Source organism: Chrysochloris asiatica, unplaced genomic scaffold (assembly GCF_000296735.1).
Source record: "Chrysochloris asiatica unplaced genomic scaffold, ChrAsi1.0 scaffold00132, whole genome shotgun sequence".
Lineage (NCBI taxonomy): Eukaryota > Metazoa > Chordata > Mammalia > Afrosoricida > Chrysochloridae > Chrysochloris > Chrysochloris asiatica.
In genome coordinates this window covers 636,718-655,428 of record NW_006408650.1, presented here as the reverse complement: position 1 = coordinate 655,428, position 18,711 = coordinate 636,718, and the positions used below count along the sequence as shown (strand labels likewise).

Sequence of the window (18,711 nt, the reverse complement as noted above, 5' to 3'; positions counted from 1 at the left end):
CAGTAAGCGGGAACTTACTTGTGCTTACTCATCTGTAGTGGACATTTTCACATGGATTTCCACTACAGTAAGTAAATACAAGTAAGCCTGTGCTTACCTTGCTTATTAGGTCCTCTGTCTCTGTCAGAGATGGTATATTTGAAACAAGGCTTTGATTCTGTAGGAAGGTGCTGCCGGGTTGGGAGAGAGACAGATGCCAGCTATTAGCTAGAACTACAAGCTGATGTGGTGAGAAATGTGGAATCATTCACTACAGATTAGCAAGTAAGCACAAGTCAGTCCTCACTTACCTTGATAACAGGTCCTCCCAGCCACACATAGTGCCCCTCACCCCTCCCACTACCCCAGAGTCAAATGGGGGTGCTAGGACCCCCCACAGGCTGTATCTCTCGAGGCACGGCTCCAGGAGAAGTATTCTCACCCCATCCCGCCTGTGCCTCCACTGTGGGCCTTTGAATCTCTAAATGTCCACATATCATTAACAGCAACATGGCGTTTGGGTATTTCTTCATTTCATGTTTTTTGCTTCTTCCCTCATTGTCATTGCTGTGAAGCAGAGCCTGGGTGGTGTTTTCAGTCAGTGTGTAACCAGGGACCAGGATTTCCTCTTCTGAGGGGAATCTGGTAACATGTATGCACTCACCTCGCTAGTATTTCACTAGGCAGGGGCACCCTCAAACCATGCTTCAGTGTTTCCCACGTCCCTGCCTCTATGTTTCTCTTCAGGATAAGAAAGAAGTCTTTGTGAATAGATGTCACAGTTCAAGAACCAAACCCAGCCGTCAACATGGCAAGGAACGTGGTGGTGCAGTGGTTAAGAACTGGGCCGCTAACCACAAGGTCGGCAGTTCATACCCATTAGCTGCTCCGTGGGAGAAAGATGTCTGTCCTATAGGAATGGCAGCGAGCAAGCACAGGGACACCACGCAGTGGTTAAAGCGCTTGGCTGTGAAATGAAAGCTCGGCAGTTGGAATCCACCAGCTGTTCCACAGGACAAAGGTGTACAAGTCGGCTTCTGTAAAGGTGCTGGTTGTTGTCAAGTGTTACGGAGTCAGCTCTGACACAGCAATGCTGTCACAATCACAACCTTGGGACCCCCGTGTGACAGAGTCCTAGTGTGAGGCTGCAGGGTAAGCACTGGACTGCTACCCACAGGTCAACAGTTCAAACCCACAAGCCGCTCCTTGGAAATCCTATACAGGGTCACTATGAGTCAGAAAGGACTGAGCACCAGTGGGCGGATCAACATTGTATACTACACTAAATTGTGAAGCCTGAAACAGTTAATAAAGTGAATGAGGTCAAGGGCTACTGTTAGGGGTTGGCTGTGTCCCCTAAAAGATCTGCTGGAGTTATAACCCCAGCATCTGTGACTGTCCGTGTATGGAAGTAGGGTCTCTGGGGATGTCAGTTAACACGAAGTCATACAGGTGTGGGTGGATCCTAACCAAAGAGAAAGGGGAAGAGAGACAAAGGGCAGACGGCTGCATCGACAACCCAAGGTGGCCACCAGGGGGGAAGTATAGAACAGACTGCCCCTCAGAGTCCAGAAGGGGTCAATACTGCCAACACCCTGATTTCAGACTCACAGCCTTCAGACCAGAGACAATACATTTCCGTTCTCATAAGTTACCCAATTTATGATACTTACTTATGGCTGCCACACAGCTATAGAAATACACACAGTTAGAAAAACCCGATGACGGATTTACCAAGAGAGAAACAAACATTTTATTTTTGAGAAACATTTTCTTAAATATGCGTGCCCACTTCATGTCCCCTTGGCCAGCTCTCTAGTGCTACTTCCCTTTTCGATCTGTGGCAAATACGGTGACCGCATCCAACACAACTCGAACTATCTTTGGCATTTTCTTCCTTTAACTTCATGACTTGTAGAACATCTTGTACAAAAAAAGTGTAGATTTACAGAAAAATAAGCATATAAATCACTTATTAATCCCAAAATGTAGTAAACAGCATAGCAAAAACGTTATCAAATCTGTTTCATACGCACGATGGAGAGGTCGGCTGTACACACCCCCGAGTCTCTGCTCACACTCCAGCATCTGCAATGCAATGCTTGGATGTTAAGAAGGAGGCTTAGAAAAGGGGCTCTCGTAATAATGAGTTCTCCTGTGGATCTCAGCTTTACAGCTCTCGTAAGTCCCCTAACCTACCTCATTGCTCCATTTTTATAAAACCAGTTCTTTTCATGAAAAAGTTTGCTGCAATCGTGATACAAGTCACATTCAAAATTTCATGTTACCCAGAACAGGACAGGATGCTAGTTCTCCCTTTTATAAACACACGTCAAGAACAAGAGCTTCATGCATGACAAGTAGACGTGTGAGTGAGTGCGAGAGGGTTTCACCACACACTCTGGTGAAGCAGCATCGTTATCAACAGAAACTGGAACGTGTTTCCTGAATGCGGAATGTTTTGGTCTTTCAAGGGCCACCCCGACCTTTTCCTGCCAAGAGTCCAGAGGGTTTCTTCCTGTGCACCGTTAGGAAACCTTGCAGCTATTCCGGGAGCAGTGTTTGGGCGGGCTCTGGGGCGGCCTGCCAGCCTTGGCCTTCCGCAGACTCCTCCTGTGAGAAGAGTTGGTGGTGAGTGAGTATGAGCGGCCGTGCATCATCCTGGCGTTGAGGCCATTGGCCATCGAGAAGGACTTGAGGTGGCTTCTTAAGGCCACGGGGAGCGGGAGCTTGTCCACAAGGTGTACAGGCGTGCAGGACACAATGGCCCGGCAGCAGAGGTCCTGCAGGCTGAGCACTGGGAAAAGGAAGGAGACACCAGTTTACTGTGGGCCTTGAGCTGCCGCCGTGTCCGTGAGGGGACAGCCCACGCCTTGCTCTCCCTCTCCCTCTGGGGCTTCTCTGTCTGTGTGGGCTGGAACCTAGGAGCCCTCCAAATGGGAATCCCACCTCCATCCCAGTAAACTTGAGACGCCTGCTCACCGCTCCCCCACCCCAAATCTGGGAGATAAACTGACCCCTGAGACCACCTCTAGGTTTGGAGTTGGAGACCAGGGCTTCAGAAAACAGGCATCAAAATGGTCCCTGCTCACTGTACACCTGACGTCAAATGCATGTAGGATCATTTTTATAAATACGTAGGAGCTTCAAAAAGTCTATGGGAGAATGGGATGAAAAGGTGACCGAATTGGTACCCGGGTCCCACCACCAACTGCTCTGAAAGGGATCACGTTAGAAATCCTGGATAGAGTGTAGGGAAATGGAAAAAAATGAAAAATTATAAAGAAAGACCAGGCTTACTGGTCCGCAGGGAACTGGAGGAACCTGAGACTACAGCCTTCGACCACCCTTCAGGTCTGGACAGGAACTCACCCTTGTGGACCAACTTTCAGCCACACAGTAGATACGTATATAGGGGGCACAACAACTCTAGCAAGGTACGCTGACCACGGAATGGTCATTCATTCCCCATCAGAAGGACGATAACATTTACCTAGGGACAAAGCTGGGAAGGGTTGGGGGGGAGGGGGGCATGGCACTAGGAACCATGAGGAGGAAGCGGAATAACGGCTGTTGCATGGAGGGGGAATTGTAATCATTGAGATAAAATAAAGTATATGATTTGTTGACTATAAAACTGATAATCTTGTCTATAAACCTTCACTAAATTCACAATAAAAAGTTAGGAAAAAAAAAAAAGACATTTCCCATGAACTTGTTGAAGGCTCCTCGCACATTTTCAAGAAGATACTTGAGAAGAAAATTCAGCTCCTTTTGTGTTCTGATTTAATCATCTGCTCAGGGTTCAGTTCTCAGCATGAGCCATCTCTCTCTGAGGGTGCTGTCTCCACCCTCGGCGCCCACAGGCGAGGAGAACAGTAGTAATACCATGGCACCACGAAATGTCTCAGATATTGGGGTTCCCGAAGGATTCAGGAGGAAAAAGCATGATCCACTGTGTTTGACCAGTTTTAAAAGCAAACATTCCAAGAAACAGTTCTTTGAGAACACTGGTTCTCAACTAGGGGTGATTTTGATGCTTGGGGGTCATTTGGCGAGGTCTGGTGGTACTTTAGGATAAGCACTGGACTGCTAACCATAAGGTCAGTGGTTCATCCCCCCCAGTGGCTCTGTGGGAGAACAGTGAGGCTGCTTGTAAAGATTTACAGTCTCAGAAATCCTTATGTGGGATTGCTATGGATCTAAATGGGCAGCAGTTTGGGAGCGATTTTGGTTGTCACAATTGGGGAATGGGGCTATTGGCATCTACTGGGCAGAAGCCAAGGATCCTGGCTCAACATCCTACAGCACACAGGACAACCCCCTGACAGAGCACTCAGCCAAAATGGCAACAGGGCTGGAGCTGAGAAACCCTGTTTGAGAAAAATATTTAGCTCAATCAACACCATGCTGCCCAATTCAGTGAAGAGATACCTTATCTTCTTGATTTTTTCTAAGTGCTAGGCTGACAAGTTACCCAAAGGACAACAATGACAGCGGACCCTTGTCAAAGCAGATGAGGCATCAGAACTCGCAGTTTGGGAATCTTCACAGGCTGTGCTGTGAACATCGTCCCAACAGCACGTCATGTTACATTAAAAAGCACTCTGCGCTTCACCTCTCAAATTCTTCTCTTTGTAAAGAAATAAATTGAAAGTGAATAATTAAAGGTGATACCCTCTCCCCCAAACTCCTCCTCACGATGGAAGACAGAAGGCGCCCATGTTGGCCAAGGCCCACAGATGCTGACTTCAGAGCTCTGCTTCAGGCGACCTCCTGTTCTTTGGCCCCTATGGCAGTCTCAGAGCATCACTTATCAATGCAGAAAGTCCCCCAGTGGCCTGGCCTCTCCTCTGACCAAGTATGACCCAAACCCAGTCCAACCTACTGCCATCGAGTCAATTGTGACTCACAGCCTATGTCATTGTTGTGAATTGCTGTCAAGTTGGTTCTGACTCATAGCAATCTGCCATAGGGTTTCTGAAGAGCAGCTGGTAGGTTTGAACTGCCAGCCTTGAGGTGAGCAACCCAGTGCTGATCCCACAGTGCCACTCCAGGGCTCTGCAGTACCTCTCCTGAGCATCCAACAAAGCTAAAAGAAATCAAATGGACACTCTTTGTCCATCCTACCTCAGCCCACCCGGTCTCAACCCACACACTCCCCAGACCTCTCTCCAGAATGCCGCTCCCTGGCTCCTCTCCCTTGGCCCCCCACCAAGCCCACCCTTGCTGGGCCTCCAGAGCCGCTCCATCCCGTGACGCAGCAGCACGATCCTGGCCAGTTCCGTGAAGGACTCTGTGATGTTGAAGTTGCACAGGGGGCTGACCTCGAAGAAGGTCACACCCAGGCGCTCGGCATAGGCACGGGCCTGCTCCGTGGGCACCTGCCGCTTGAAGGCCAAGTGCAGCCGGTTCCCCACCAGGATTTTGGGAACACCAGGGGCGTGCTAGGGGCAAAAGGAAAGCAAGGGAGTACGTTACTGTGGGAGGGGGCCGGCACCGACAGACCACCCTGCAACTATAGCAGGGAGCCCAGCAGTCATACCGTGGGGCCACAAGAACTGTGGAGAAGGTGTTGTACCTCATCAATCTCCTTAACCCACCGAACGATGCCATCAAAAGACCAGCGATTTGCGATGTCATAGACCAGGATCACCCCCTGGGGGAAGAGGTCACACTGTTTAAACCACAGGTACACACAGGGGCACCACTGTCCACGAAACAACCGCTTTACTTAGTTTACCACAAAGTACGTTCTTTTTTGTATCCACCACCAAATGTCGCTGCTACCTGAATAGGTCCAGTGATATCTCATAAGCTCATCGACAAACCCCAAGCTTCTAGGTGACTGGGGACTGAAGTCACACGGCCCACATGCATGAGTTACTCTAGGGACATGGAGCACATGCTACCACAGAAACAACCACCTCTACAAGAGGGAAGTATGTGCATACACATACATTCACACGGCACACACATGCATGCGTACACACGTGAACATGCACAGTCACACACACATGGGCACACACAGGTAGATACAAACATGCACACACACACTCAGGCACACCTGTAGATACAGACATATTCAAGCACAAGTACACACACTCACATGTGGACACAGATATACACAGACATGTAAACACCCCCCCCCACATACACACACCTGATGCTGAAGAAGGCTGTCAACAACAAACATATCACAACATGTTTTTAGGGTCCGATAGTGACTTATAGAAATGCTGTAACTGTCTAATTCTCCAGTTTTCTGAGATAGAGGAGGATTAGTTACTCATTCTAAATGCAATTTATTTAAAGTTCAGTTTGCCCTCCCAGCTCAAGGAAACCCCACGTTACCTGTGCACCCCGTGAGTAGGAGCGGAATATGGTACAAAATCTTCCCTGCCCAGAAGTGTCCCTGGAAAAGACATTGAAGACCATTAAGAGGGCATCAGCTTTTCTACCGGATTACTTGGTATTTACCTTAGTAGCTAAAAGGCCGTCCACCCTACCCTGGAGCTGGGCACTGTAATGGACACCTGGGACCCTTCTCTTTCTAAGAGTGAGAATGCAGGCACAATGATAAGTTTTAACCACAGATATCAGATAAATCCCACTGGTTTACCTTGGGGACAGAGCTGTGTTATGGCCTATGAGTCTACACTGGGACCAGCAGGTCTACAAGGAATCAGAGCATCTACATTGGGGTCAACAAGTCTACACTGGGATCAGTGAGTCTACAGGAAGTAAGTGGGTCTACAGGGGGTCAGGGGTCTACACTGGGATCAGTGAGTCTACAGGGGTCAGTGAGTCTACATGGGGTCAGTGAGTCTACACTGGGATCAGTGAGTCTACAGGGGTAAGTGAGTCTACATGGGGTCAATGGGTCTACACTGGGATCAGTGAGTCTACATGGGGTCAGTGGGTCTACAGGGGGTCAGTGGGTCTACAGGGGGTCAGTGGGTCTACACTGGGATCAGTGAGTCTACACTGGGATCAGTGAGTCTACAGGGGTCAGTGAGTCTACATGGGGTCAGTGGGTCTACAGGGGGTCAGGGGGTCTAAAGGGGTCAGTGGGTCTACACTGGGATCAGTGAGTCTACATGGGGTCAGTGGGTCTACAGGGGGTCAGGGGGTCTAAAGGGGTCAGTGGGTCTACACTGGGTTGTGAACAGGAGCTTTGGCAGATCCCTGCATTTCCAATCCAGTGAGATCAGCTTTTAGACCCACCCCTACATTTATCATTGTGGGACTGAGACTTGCGGCTGAGGGTGGCATCCTGCAAGGAGACTTCAGTGGGGCTAGCACTGCTGGGACACACTATGTGTCTTGGAGACATCAGCTAGCATCGACTCCCAGGGCATGTGCTCACAGACAGTGAGTAATGTGGATACGCCGCCATGTGTGCCACAAGTACACCAACACTGTCAGATGGTTCCCATGTGAGCTTGGCCCTGTTATCCTGGGATCTCTCACACATGTGCAACAAGACACAGAGTGGCTTAGCTGTTTTTCTTGTCACTTGGTTGATGACTGAACTGCCTTCTGTGTCCTGGGGAGGGGGACTCCCAGACTCAGGAGCAAGGTTCTGGGGCTTAGGAGGGAGCAGGAGGCTCTGATCAACCCCAAAGATGTGGGGAGAAGCACCTCAACCACTGGTACACAATATTGGATCCACCAAGAACCCCCAGTCCAGCCTCAGTGGAACTTCAGCCACAAATGGAAGCTGCTGGAAGTCTGTGGACAAGGAGATGAAATGAGAACACCCCCAGAAAAGGCAGCTGCTGGCTTTTCACAGGCGTGTGTGTGCAAGTGGATGCATGCATGTGCACACCTGTGCAGCGTGCATATATGCATGTGAGTATGTGTGTGGGGTACGTTTCCATGCACACACATGAGCGTGCACACTGTATGTGCACATGTGTATACATGAGCATGGGTGCATGTGTACATGTGAATGTGTGTAAGGTATGTACACACATGTGCATGTATATGAGCGTGGGTGCATGTGTGCACACACGTGAGCAGGTGCACGTGGCATGGGTGTGCATATGTGTATGTGCACATACAACCATGAACTAAGAGTGCGTATCTGATGGCCTGGAGCAGGGCGTGAGTGCGGAGCAGCCCACACTGTTTTGGCTCCCAGTAATGACCAGCGCGCTCTGCTCCCCGTCAGAGGCATCTGCTGGCGGGCAGTGGAGAGAGGGCCATGCTGGCAGACAGGAGCTCAGCAGAGTCGGTGGATGTGCACTGGCACCAGTGGTCCTCAGATCCTGTAGGGACCTGGAGACCCAAGCAAGGCAGAAGCCCTGTGCTTACCAAAGCTGCAGCTTCACACGGCGGCCGTCCAGCAGGATGGTGGTGGTCTTGTAGTCAATGCCTGTAAGAGGTCAGGGGACAGTTTTAAGCAGGGCCTGGCTGCAAAGATGTTCACAAGGTTGTTTTCAATAAAAACATTCAGGGGAGAAAGGGTTCCTTGTTGGTGGGGATTCAGGGGACACAGGGTGCCTATCTGGCCCATGTGAGCATCTTCTGCATGAATTCAGACCCTCGCCTAATGGGCCAAGCTCAGTAGAGAGCCCCAGCCTCACCCACCAGCTCCTCTCTCATTACCAGCTGGTTCAGATGCATGGAGTGAAAGCCAGCCATCCCCCAGGCCCCCAGCCCTACAGTGGGAGCCACAAAGCCCCAGGTCCCCTTAACAAGATCCACACAGCCTTGGGTATCCATAGCTGCTGCCCAGAGGGGAGGGCACTTTAAAGTAGGAGGGCAGGCTGACCCCCACAACCCAGACTTGATCCAACAGTCAGAAGACCAAAGGACATTGCCTTCTGCTCTGGGAGACTGGTGGGGACACATGCCCCTCATGGCTTGAGGAGCCCACAAGTGACCAGTGGACGGCAGGGGCCAGCCCAGCAGTGTTTGAGTCTCTGCTGCCCCTCACTCTCTCGGGCACTGACTTGGACTCTTGTTCACCGAGCCTGAACTGAAACCGCAGGTCTGCAAACGCTGAGACGGTCCGCAGTACGGACGGTGGGAATGTGGAGTACAGGTGCAAATAAAGGTAGACATGCAACGCTAGGGCAATGGTGCAAAACACAGACACACGTGTGTGTGTTAGGGAAAAAAACCATGGCCACACTAGCCCAAATGCTTGCCATCAGGGCTCTCTGGGTTGTAGAATATGTGTAGATTTACCTTCTCTTTTTAACCTTCCCTAAGTTCAAGTTTTAAAAAAATTTTCCCCCAGTGAGCATGTATTTATTCTGAAATCAGAAAATGCAGTAGCGTTAAAAACAACAACAACAACAAAAAGGAAATTAAGCATCCTTCCTCATTCTACCTGAGACTTTACTTTTACTTCTACTTCTATGAGAAACCATCCAAGACTACGCATGGTCCTCTGGGGCTGACCACATTGTTGGGCCTGTCGGTGAGATGCTGAATAACATGGCAGCGCGAGGAGGAGTCCACACAATTAACCGATGGCCTCAGCCCACGACACTGTGGAGCTTGACTTACCCCACCTACAGGCTGGTTCCAGAGTGTTCTCAAGGCTCTCTGTCACGAGAAGACCAATGAGGACTTTCTGGAATGTTCACACCACCATCATTCTGTTAGTAGCGGGGTGTCCTCACCAACGGCCGCACAAGGCTCTCTTCTGGAACGAGAGCAGACTTTGAATGTGCTGATGAGTAAGGCTGAACGAAGAGTACTAACTCAAGAGGGAAAGTGCTGAAGGCAGACAGATGTGAAAAGATGAAGGTCTGCCACAAGAGGCTGTCCTGGAGGAAGCGCCCCCAAGGAACAGAACATCCTCAGGAGTGTCCTCCAAAAGCAAGCAAATGCCCCCTGCAGCTCAGAAGACAAGCTCCTTTAGGACACAATGAGAAAGAAGGGGCTGTGATGCAATCGCCCTGAGCTGCCCCCCAACAAAGAGAAACCAACAAGTCAATTCCAACTCACACCAACCCAACATGGGTTTTCTGAGGCTGAGATGTTTCAGGAGCAGGCAGCCTTGTCTTTGTCTGACAGACCACAGGGCCACCAGGGCATCTTACAAAGAGAAAGGCATCAGCTTGAAGTAAAGGTAACCAAAAAAGTCTCCCCTCAATAAAGAAGGTTGAAAGTGAATCACGTATCTGGCAAAAGGCCATGCGATTTGGTTTCACCCCCAATGGTATGTCCCCCAATTTTAGGGCGGAGTGTACTGTACCCCAGAAAGCAGGTAGGGCTCTGTCCCTGTGATTTTATACTGCTAAATCAGCAAGTGTGTGTTCTTACGGGGTTGCTATGCCAACCCTGGTCTGTCTTATATGTGCCTGATGTGTCTTGTCTGAGACGTGTATTCTGTGGTGCACACGAAGGTGGAGCCGGTGGACAATAGCATGCTCAGCCTGCCTCTCAGAGTTAATACTTCCAAACGGTTTCTAGGAAGAGGAGCATTGCATCCATTAAGTCAGAACAGGGCTGTTCTGATGGAAAAAAGACAATCTGACCCTAAACGGAGCGCTCTTCAAAATCAGACCAAATGTGGCATGAACAAGAACGCAACAGAACGGAAGGAAATGTCACAGAAAGAAAACAAGAGAGGAGATGGAAAGCCGGAGGGAAAGATAAAAGAAGGAAAGATCTGTGCCTAAGAGCCAGCATCTGACTCAATGGCGTCCTAGGAAGAGAGCACAGAGAAATGAGGAATATCCAGGATTACTCATACCGTGGTAGAGGTAGCGATGGTAACAAGACAATTCACCAGGACTGGAGGACACGAGTCCATCAAGCTCCACTCACTGAATGTTGAGAAAACACTTCGATCATCACAGTTCCCATGAAGTTCCAGGTACCAGGGGACAGACAGGACATTCCTGTGCTTCTGGAAAATTAGGGAAAACAGCTCACGGAGAATGAAGCAGGTGTCAAAAAAGCGTCTGACTTCTCAGTGGGAGTTCAATGGCATGGAACACCATTTTCAAAATTCTTAGGGAATATCATTTGCAGCCTAAAACTATATACCCAGCCAAAAGGCCAATCAAAAGTCTCATGGTGAGCTTCCTGTCTTTTTCCTCAAGAAGCTAGTAGATGGTGAGCCCATCAGACAAGGAGGGCGTGAAGAGGAGACCACTGGGCAGAGGGCACCAGGGATCATGGTAGTTGGGCCAGGACCCTCTGGTCAATGTCTCCCACTCAATCCCTTCACTCTCAGGCATGCTCAGACACTGGCTTCCTAATGCATCTCTTTGAAGGCCCCAGGCTGCCCTGAGGATAGGATCTCCTAGCAAAGTCTGTGTTACACAGAACCACAGCCTCTCTGTACCTTTAACACCGAACCATGGTCTTTTACAACTAACTACTTGTAAGCTTCACTCTGTTTGCCCCTCAGTACACAGGAGATCATCTCTCAAGCTGGCTGGAGAGCTTGGGCTAAATGGGCCAGAGGTAAATATTGATGTATAACCTTGGAACAACAGGGCTCTGTGATACAGGAATCGAGTGACAGAGGGGAAATAATGTTAAGATGCTCGACTGTCTTGTGGATATTGGTTTCCCTCGTCTACTATGGCAAAATAGACATTTAAGTGGGATAGAAAGGAATGTTGGGAAATATAATTAGAGAAAGCGTGTAAGCTCTTCTTCAGCCTATAACTGATTGGATACCAAAAAGGTTCTAGAATTTGTCCAGTGACTTAGGCTTCTTATTGAGCCTTTGTAGAGTATGGGGCCTTTGGTGGAATCCTGAGCTCCATCCAGAACCTTCTGAAGTGGGATATTCCCAGGGGGTAAAAACCCCCAAAACATACTGTTTGTCTATCACAAGAACAATGAGCTGTTTGCCTGGGAGCCATCAAGGCCCTTCAGGACAACCCCCCTTTCAAGACTGAAACTCAAAGGGAACACCCAACTAGGCTTGTAAGCTCGCTGGTGACCACGTTGGTTTACTTGTAAGTGGAAGTGGAGGAAAGGCAGGAATGAAGATATGGGCTGAATTTGGCCACATTCCATAGACTCCCGTTGACCTCGAGATGAAATGAAAAGAGGAAGGGCTGGTTGTCCCAAAGTATGGGGGAGACTTCCATGGACAAGAGAAGAGAGTGAAATAAGTGTCCAGCTTTTATGAAGTGAGTGTGTGGGTGTGGGGGGAGGGGGACGGTGCATAAGAAGGCCCAAGCTTGCAGATAATACCCATTCAACCTAGCTCTGATGGTTTGATGATCAGAACTAGACTAGAGGAAGATAAAGAAGTTCAATACAGGAAACAAATATAAATTGCTACAATTTGAAGAACTTGACCCTTGCTTATGGATGTAGTTGCTCAAAATATCAAGCAAGAGGGAAGGAATCTTCACATCAATGATCAAGCCTATCCCCTCTGTATACAAGGTTGATAGGGATGGGCAACTTAGACATTGGCTACCTAAAATGGGGATGCTATAAAGGCACAACATGGCTGGCTTGCAAGTTTTCAAGAGGGAGTTTAGTTTCAGAGTGATGAGGGGAAGGTAGTATCCCCACTGAATAGTTTTCATCTTGTCTAGATGGGTCTCCTGAAAGGAGATCGGGCTAGGGTTCTTTTGATTCAATAGTGATTAATTATCAAGGAGCTCTGGTAGCGTAGTGGTTATGAATCGAACTGCGAGCCGCAAGGTCAGCAGTTCGAAACTACCAGCTGTTCTGCGGGAGAAAGATGAGACTTTCAGCTCCCGTAAAGATTTACAGCCTCAGAAACCCTGTATAGGGTCGCTATGAGTCGAGTCAAACCGACTCCATAGCACATAACAACAACAACAATTGTAAAGGTAGAAGATGTATAACAAAAGGGGGGGGGAAGTAGTTTATCTTCCATTTCAGGAACTGAGGACCCTAGGACCACCAGGAGGGAAGAGCATGAGTGGAAGTGGGGGAGGACATGGGGTCATAACCAGAGAAGCTATGACACCAGAGATGGAGGCCGAGGTGATGCCTGGAGAGATAGAGCAGCTTAGGACTCTGGACTCATGGGAAGAGAAAGGCTGTGTGCTGGTGGCCAGGAGGCAGGCTTGCAAAATGTGCCCTTTGGTTGGTTAAATGATTATACATTCCTGCATGTTTTTGTGTACATTAGAAAAAATATATATATAGAGAGGCAAATACTGTTAACTGCTGTGGCGCTGTGGGCTAATGCATCAGACTGCAAAGTTGTTTGAAATGCAAAGTTGGTGGTTCAAGCTCAACAGCTGCTCCTTGGAAACCCTATACAGGGTCACTATGGGCCGGAATAGTTTCAAAGGCACTTAACAACAACAACAACTGTTAACTGATGGTGTATGGAGGAGACTGTAATCATTGCAATGAAGCAAAATATGATTGGTTGAGTGCAAAACTGACGTTCTGCCATGTAAATTATCATTCAATTCACAATAAAAGCTTGAAAATACGTATTTATATGTCAGCATATATATAACCCAAATACAAATATTTATGTGTATGTGCCATGGTATATATAACCAACTGCCCTCGAGTTAATGCCAACTCATAGAGACACAGGTGGGTTTGAATCATTAACCTCTTAGCTACCAGTCTAGTGCTAGTTAAAAATTCTATTATCTTTTTATTCCATTTTTTCCATGAACTTTTGAAGTCCCCTCGTTTGTATGTGTTTGTATGCATATAGGAGTCCTGGTAACAAAGTGATTAAGTGCTAATTGAAAGGTCAAAGATCAGTGTTTCAAACCCACCCTCCACTCTGAGGGAGAAAGACAGGCCAGTCAGCTTCTGTGGCGATGGTAGCCTTGGAAACCTCACGGGGCAGATTTACTGTGTCCTATACGGTTCCTCAGGCATGCTGTGTCTGTCTGCCTTGGTCCTATATAAATAGATAGAATATATATTTAGCAAATTGTGAGTTGATCTGGGAGGTTTATCTTCCCCTGGAATGCTGAAGACTTGGCAAGTCTGCCCGAGCGACAACTGACACACTTGGGGTTTATTTTTGAATCTGAGGTAACCCCAGCTTGGCACGGCTGTCACCAGGCAATGAGAGACCCCCACCCTGCCCAGATTGGAATGGTTTTATTTTTGTCCCTCAGGAGATTAAGCTACTGCCTGAGTGAGGCTGCCTCATTTGATGTAGAAAATGTCTTCTTATATTTATTTTTTTTAGGGCCAAGTTGTAATGACTGTAAGAGCATTTAGCCCACACGGGCTTTTTAGGCACCTTGAATCAAGGACTCTGGGTTTTTATTTCCACATGAAAGCATGTGGCAGAGGCGTCGGATAGTCCTCTAAGACTTGGAGTGAGAGACGGCAGGCCCAAATCTTGAACCCCAATATCCTACTTCCCATTTTAATATGGGAGAGCTTCAAAACATTCATGGAGAAATGGACAAGGAAGATAATGGGAAATTTCCATGAACTCTTTGAAGCCCCTGTTTTTTTTTGGGTTTTTTTTCAATACTATTTTTTGGTGGGTGCGGGTGGGGGTGGTAGATAGGAGTAAGCAGTGAGGGTGGGGTTGGAACTATTGCTAGGTCTAGACTAGGCCAAGGACTAAGTTTAGGGTTAGGGTTCTAGTTAGGAATAGTGTTAGTTAGGGGTAAGGGTTTGGCTAGGACTAGGGCTAGGAGTAAGTCTTGGTCTAGTTTTTAGAGATACAGGTAGGTTTATTTTTATTTATTTTACCTTTTTAAAAAAATCTATTTTCGTCTTCACTTGGAAGTTCTGTAACTACACTGCACTTGTGGTTCTGACCCATAGTGACCCTGTACAGGGTTTCCGAGGCTGTAAATCTTTGTTGTTGTTGTTATGTGCCGTGGAGTCGGTTCTGACCCATAGTGACCCTGTACAGGGTTTCCGAGGCTGTAAATCTTTGTTGTTGTTGTTATGTGCCGTGGAGTCGGTTCTGACCCATAGTGACCCTGTACAGGGTTTCCGAGGCTGTAAATCTTTACGGGAGCAGAAAACCTCATTTTTCTCCCGCGGAACAGCTGGTAGTTTCGAACTGCTGACCGTGAGATTAGTAACCCAAATCGTAACCACTATGCTACCAGAGCTCCTTGTACAGAGATACAGTTACAAAAAAAAGTGAAATGAGGGATTAAAGTAGTGTAATTACATGAATCCCTCTTTTCCCTTTTTTTGTAACTGTATCTCTGGTTCTCTCTTTTCAGTCTTATGAGTTTGTTTTACTTTGTATACTTAATTTGAAGGAAAGTCCTGGTGTGGCACTGTAGAATAATGCACTGGACTGTAAGGTCTGTTTGAACCACAAGGTCAGCAGTTCAAACCTATCAGCTGCTCCTCAGAAACTCTAAACAGGGTCATTATGAGTCGGAACCAACTCGATGGCACTTAACAACAATATTTGAAGGAGCTCTGGTAAGACAGTGAATTACAAGCTGAGTTGCTAACCACAAGGTCAGCAGTTCAAATCTACCAGCTGTTCTGCTGGAGAAAGATGAGTCTTTCTGCTTCCGTAAAATTTATAGCCTCGGAAACCCTGTACAGGTTGCGATGAGTAGGAACCTTGTCCACAGCATATAACCACCAACAACCACTTCTATATTTGGGTTGAGTCCAGGTGATTTGTCATGTATGTTAGCCTCAGGATGTTGTCTGCGGTTGTTGATTCTCTGTTATTAAGAACTCTCTAATATTTTTTTGTAAAGTTTGTCTGCTTTTTACAAAATTATTTTAATTTCTGTTTGTCTAAAGATGACCCTAATTTTGCCATCATATTTGATGAACAGTTTGCTGGATATGATTCTTGGTTGGCAAACTTTTCTTTCAGTTTATGTATGTCATTCCATTGTTTTCTTGCCTGCATGGTTCCTATGGAGAAAGCAGAGCTTACTCTTATTAGATTTCCATTGCAGGTTACTTTTCATTTTTCCAGAGCTGTTCTCAGGATTTTTTCCTTGGTTTCAGTTTTGAAAAGTTTGATTGTGTCTTGGTGTTTTTAAAATTTTTTTATCTCTCCTGTTTGAAGTTCATTCAGCTTCTTGAATGGCTATCTTCTCATCTTTCATGACGTTAAGGAAGTTTTCTTCCAGCAACTCTCGGGCAATAGTCTCTATAGCTCTTTTCGTCTCTTCCTAGTCTGGAATTCCTAGTACACATAAGTTATTCCTCTTGATAGTGTCCCAGATAAATCTTAGGGTTTCTTTGAATTTTTTTGTTCTTTATTCTGATTGTTCCTTTGTTGTTGTTGTGAGGTGCCATCGAGTCAAAACTGACTCATAGGGACCCTGTGCACAACAGAATGAAACACTGCCCAGTCCTGTGCCAACCTCGCAACCAATGCTACATTTGAGTCTAGCGCTGCTGCCCCTGTGCCGATCCATCTCGTTTGGGGGTCTTCCTCTTTTTCTCTGACCCTCCATTTTACCAAACATGACTTCCTTCTCTAGGAACTGGTCCATCCTGACAATATGTTCAAAGTATGAAAGATGAAGTCTGGCCATCCTGGCTTCCAGGGAGCACTCTGGCTTGCGGATTCCAACACAGATCTGCTTGTTATCTAGGCAGCCCATGGCACTTTCAATCTTCTCCTCCAACACCATAACTCAAAATCATCAATTCTTCTACGGTCTTCCTTATTCACTGTCCAGCTTTCGCATGCATATGAGGTTATTGAAAATACCATGGCTTGGGTCAGGCGCACCTTAGTCCTCAAGCTGACATCTTTGCTCTTCAGCACTTTAAAAAGGTCTTGTGCAGCAGATCTGCCTAATGTAATACGGCGTTTAATTTCTTGACTGCTGCTTCCATGAGTGTTGATGGTGGATCCAAGCAAAATGAAGTCCTTGACAACTTTTCTCCATTTATATGGGTGTTATTGATTGTTCTTGTAGCAGATGAATATTGAGAGATTTTTCTTCTAGTTCAATAATTCAGCTTTCCTTTGATTCAATTCTATTTCTTTGTCCTTTCAGTGTATTTTCTATTTCTGAAATCTTAGTGTTAGCCTTCTGGCTTTCTAACTGATGTTTGGGTATGGTTCCCATTTTTTTAAATTACTCTGTCAGCTGGTTTCCTGAAATTTTCCAGTTTTGTCTACGTGTTCCCTGATTTCATGTGTTCTTTTCTCAATCTTTCTTTCAGTCTACTGAAGTTTCCTAATTAGCATTCTTGTGAATTCCTTCGCAGGTACTTCTCATGCTGTTTCTGATGTTACAGTTCCTGACTGTATTTTGGTGACTTGTTTGAGGCACTCTGTCTTGTTTCTTTGTGTCAGCTGAAATTGTCTGTGTTCTCCGTGACATTTTGGCGTTATTGTATTTATATTTAATTGATGATCATATATTGGTATGTTCTCAGACATTCACCACGTGTTTCTTGGTGGCTGTGGTAGAGAATGGAAGTTTGAACACAGTGAGTTCTTGTCCACTGTTTGTGCACCATAGTTCAGGAAGGGTGAATGCACCCCCAGAAGCCTGGGTCCTGTACCTGGTGACCAACACCAGAGTATGTAGGAGGGGTACCACTGGCCACTGGGTTGGCAAGGGTGGGTCCTGGTTCCATCCCTGGCTATCTGGAAGGCACAGGAAAAAGGGAGAATCACACATCTTGCTGGCAACCTCCAGGTATGAGCTGTGTGCACAGGCTGCTTCACTAACAGACGCTCGTAAAGTTCCCGATGACTCGGCCCCACTCTCTTCCAACCTGCTTTTCTTCTCTCTCACTGCTCCAGTTCAGCTCCCTCTGTCCTCTCCTGATGTTTGGGGTTTCAGGACCACCATCTGTATCTGCTTCACTCTGTCGTATGTCTTTGCTGCGGATGCTTGGCTCGGTGTGCCTGCCTGCCCACCATCTTGCCCCCTACTCCCCTCATGCTATCCAGCCATGTTTTGTTACGCATCTCTAGATTTCTAAACAACATGTGTACGTTTCTGTTTGCTTCCTGCAGAAAACAACTGTAAATGCTGGACCAGACTCAATGCTACCTGAAGACACTGGGCAGAGACTGCACATATCAGGCGGGGCGTCCTCCCTCCCCACATGGGCACCACAGCATGGACCAGAGTGGCAGCTTCCTCACCAGAGGGAGAACGAACCAGACACGGAATCCAACATGGAAGAAGGCAGATGCAGGGTTCAGTTCGGGGATTGAGATAAATACGGTGAGAGAAGGATCCCTGACGGCATCTCTGGGTCACCTAGATCCAGTCATCCCCACCTGAAAACGGTTCAACTTTTCAGTTACACAGGCCACAAGTTCCCCTGCATAGGCTCCTTGAAGTTGACTGCTTATTTGTTTGTTTGCACCACAAATGCTTTAATGAGACAAATGGGAACTGGCCGGCCACTGGAAAGACTACAAAAGGTAGATTTTAACAAATTTCCAATGCAAGTACTGGTATGGCATCCTGGTATGGCACTATACGATAAGCACTGGACCACAAGGTCAGTGGTTCAAACCCATCAGCCGCTCCTCAGAAACTCTATACAGGCTCATTATGAATTGGGACCAACTCAAAGGCACTTAACAACAACAACATAGCAGAAGACAGTGAGTCCACATCCCAGAGTTCCACTAACAGTAAACAAGTATGAAAAGCAACTCTAACTACATGTTGTTGTTGTTGTTGTCAGGTGCCATCGAGTCGGAACCGACCCATAGCGACCCCACGCACAGCAGAACGAAACAATGTCCGATCCTGGGCCAACCTCACTACTACTGCCACACTTGACGCCAACAATAATGCCACCTGGCTGATCCATCTCGTTGGGGGTCTTCCTCTTTTTCTCTGACCCTCC

General features: G+C 47.3%; 1 protein-coding gene across 2 annotated transcripts in view; it reads right to left on the bottom strand.

The window, feature by feature from the left end:
- Positions 1-2,507: 2,507 nt before the first annotated feature.
- Positions 2,508-18,711, bottom strand: part of RAB40B (RAB40B, member RAS oncogene family) — a 36,844-nt gene continuing 20,640 nt past the window's right edge. The window contains exons 2-6 of one of the 2 annotated variants that reach the window (XM_006869476.1): positions 8,299-8,359; positions 6,334-6,394; positions 5,561-5,638; positions 5,204-5,426; positions 2,508-2,776 (exon numbers count right to left, since the gene is read on the bottom strand). In XM_006869476.1, the coding sequence (XP_006869538.1) occupies positions 2,508-2,776; positions 5,204-5,426; positions 5,561-5,638; positions 6,334-6,394; positions 8,299-8,359 (692 nt within the window). The remainder of the gene's footprint in view (positions 2,777-5,203; positions 5,427-5,560; positions 5,639-6,333; positions 6,395-8,298; positions 8,360-18,711) is intronic. The other variant, XM_006869477.1, reaches the window with a different exon arrangement.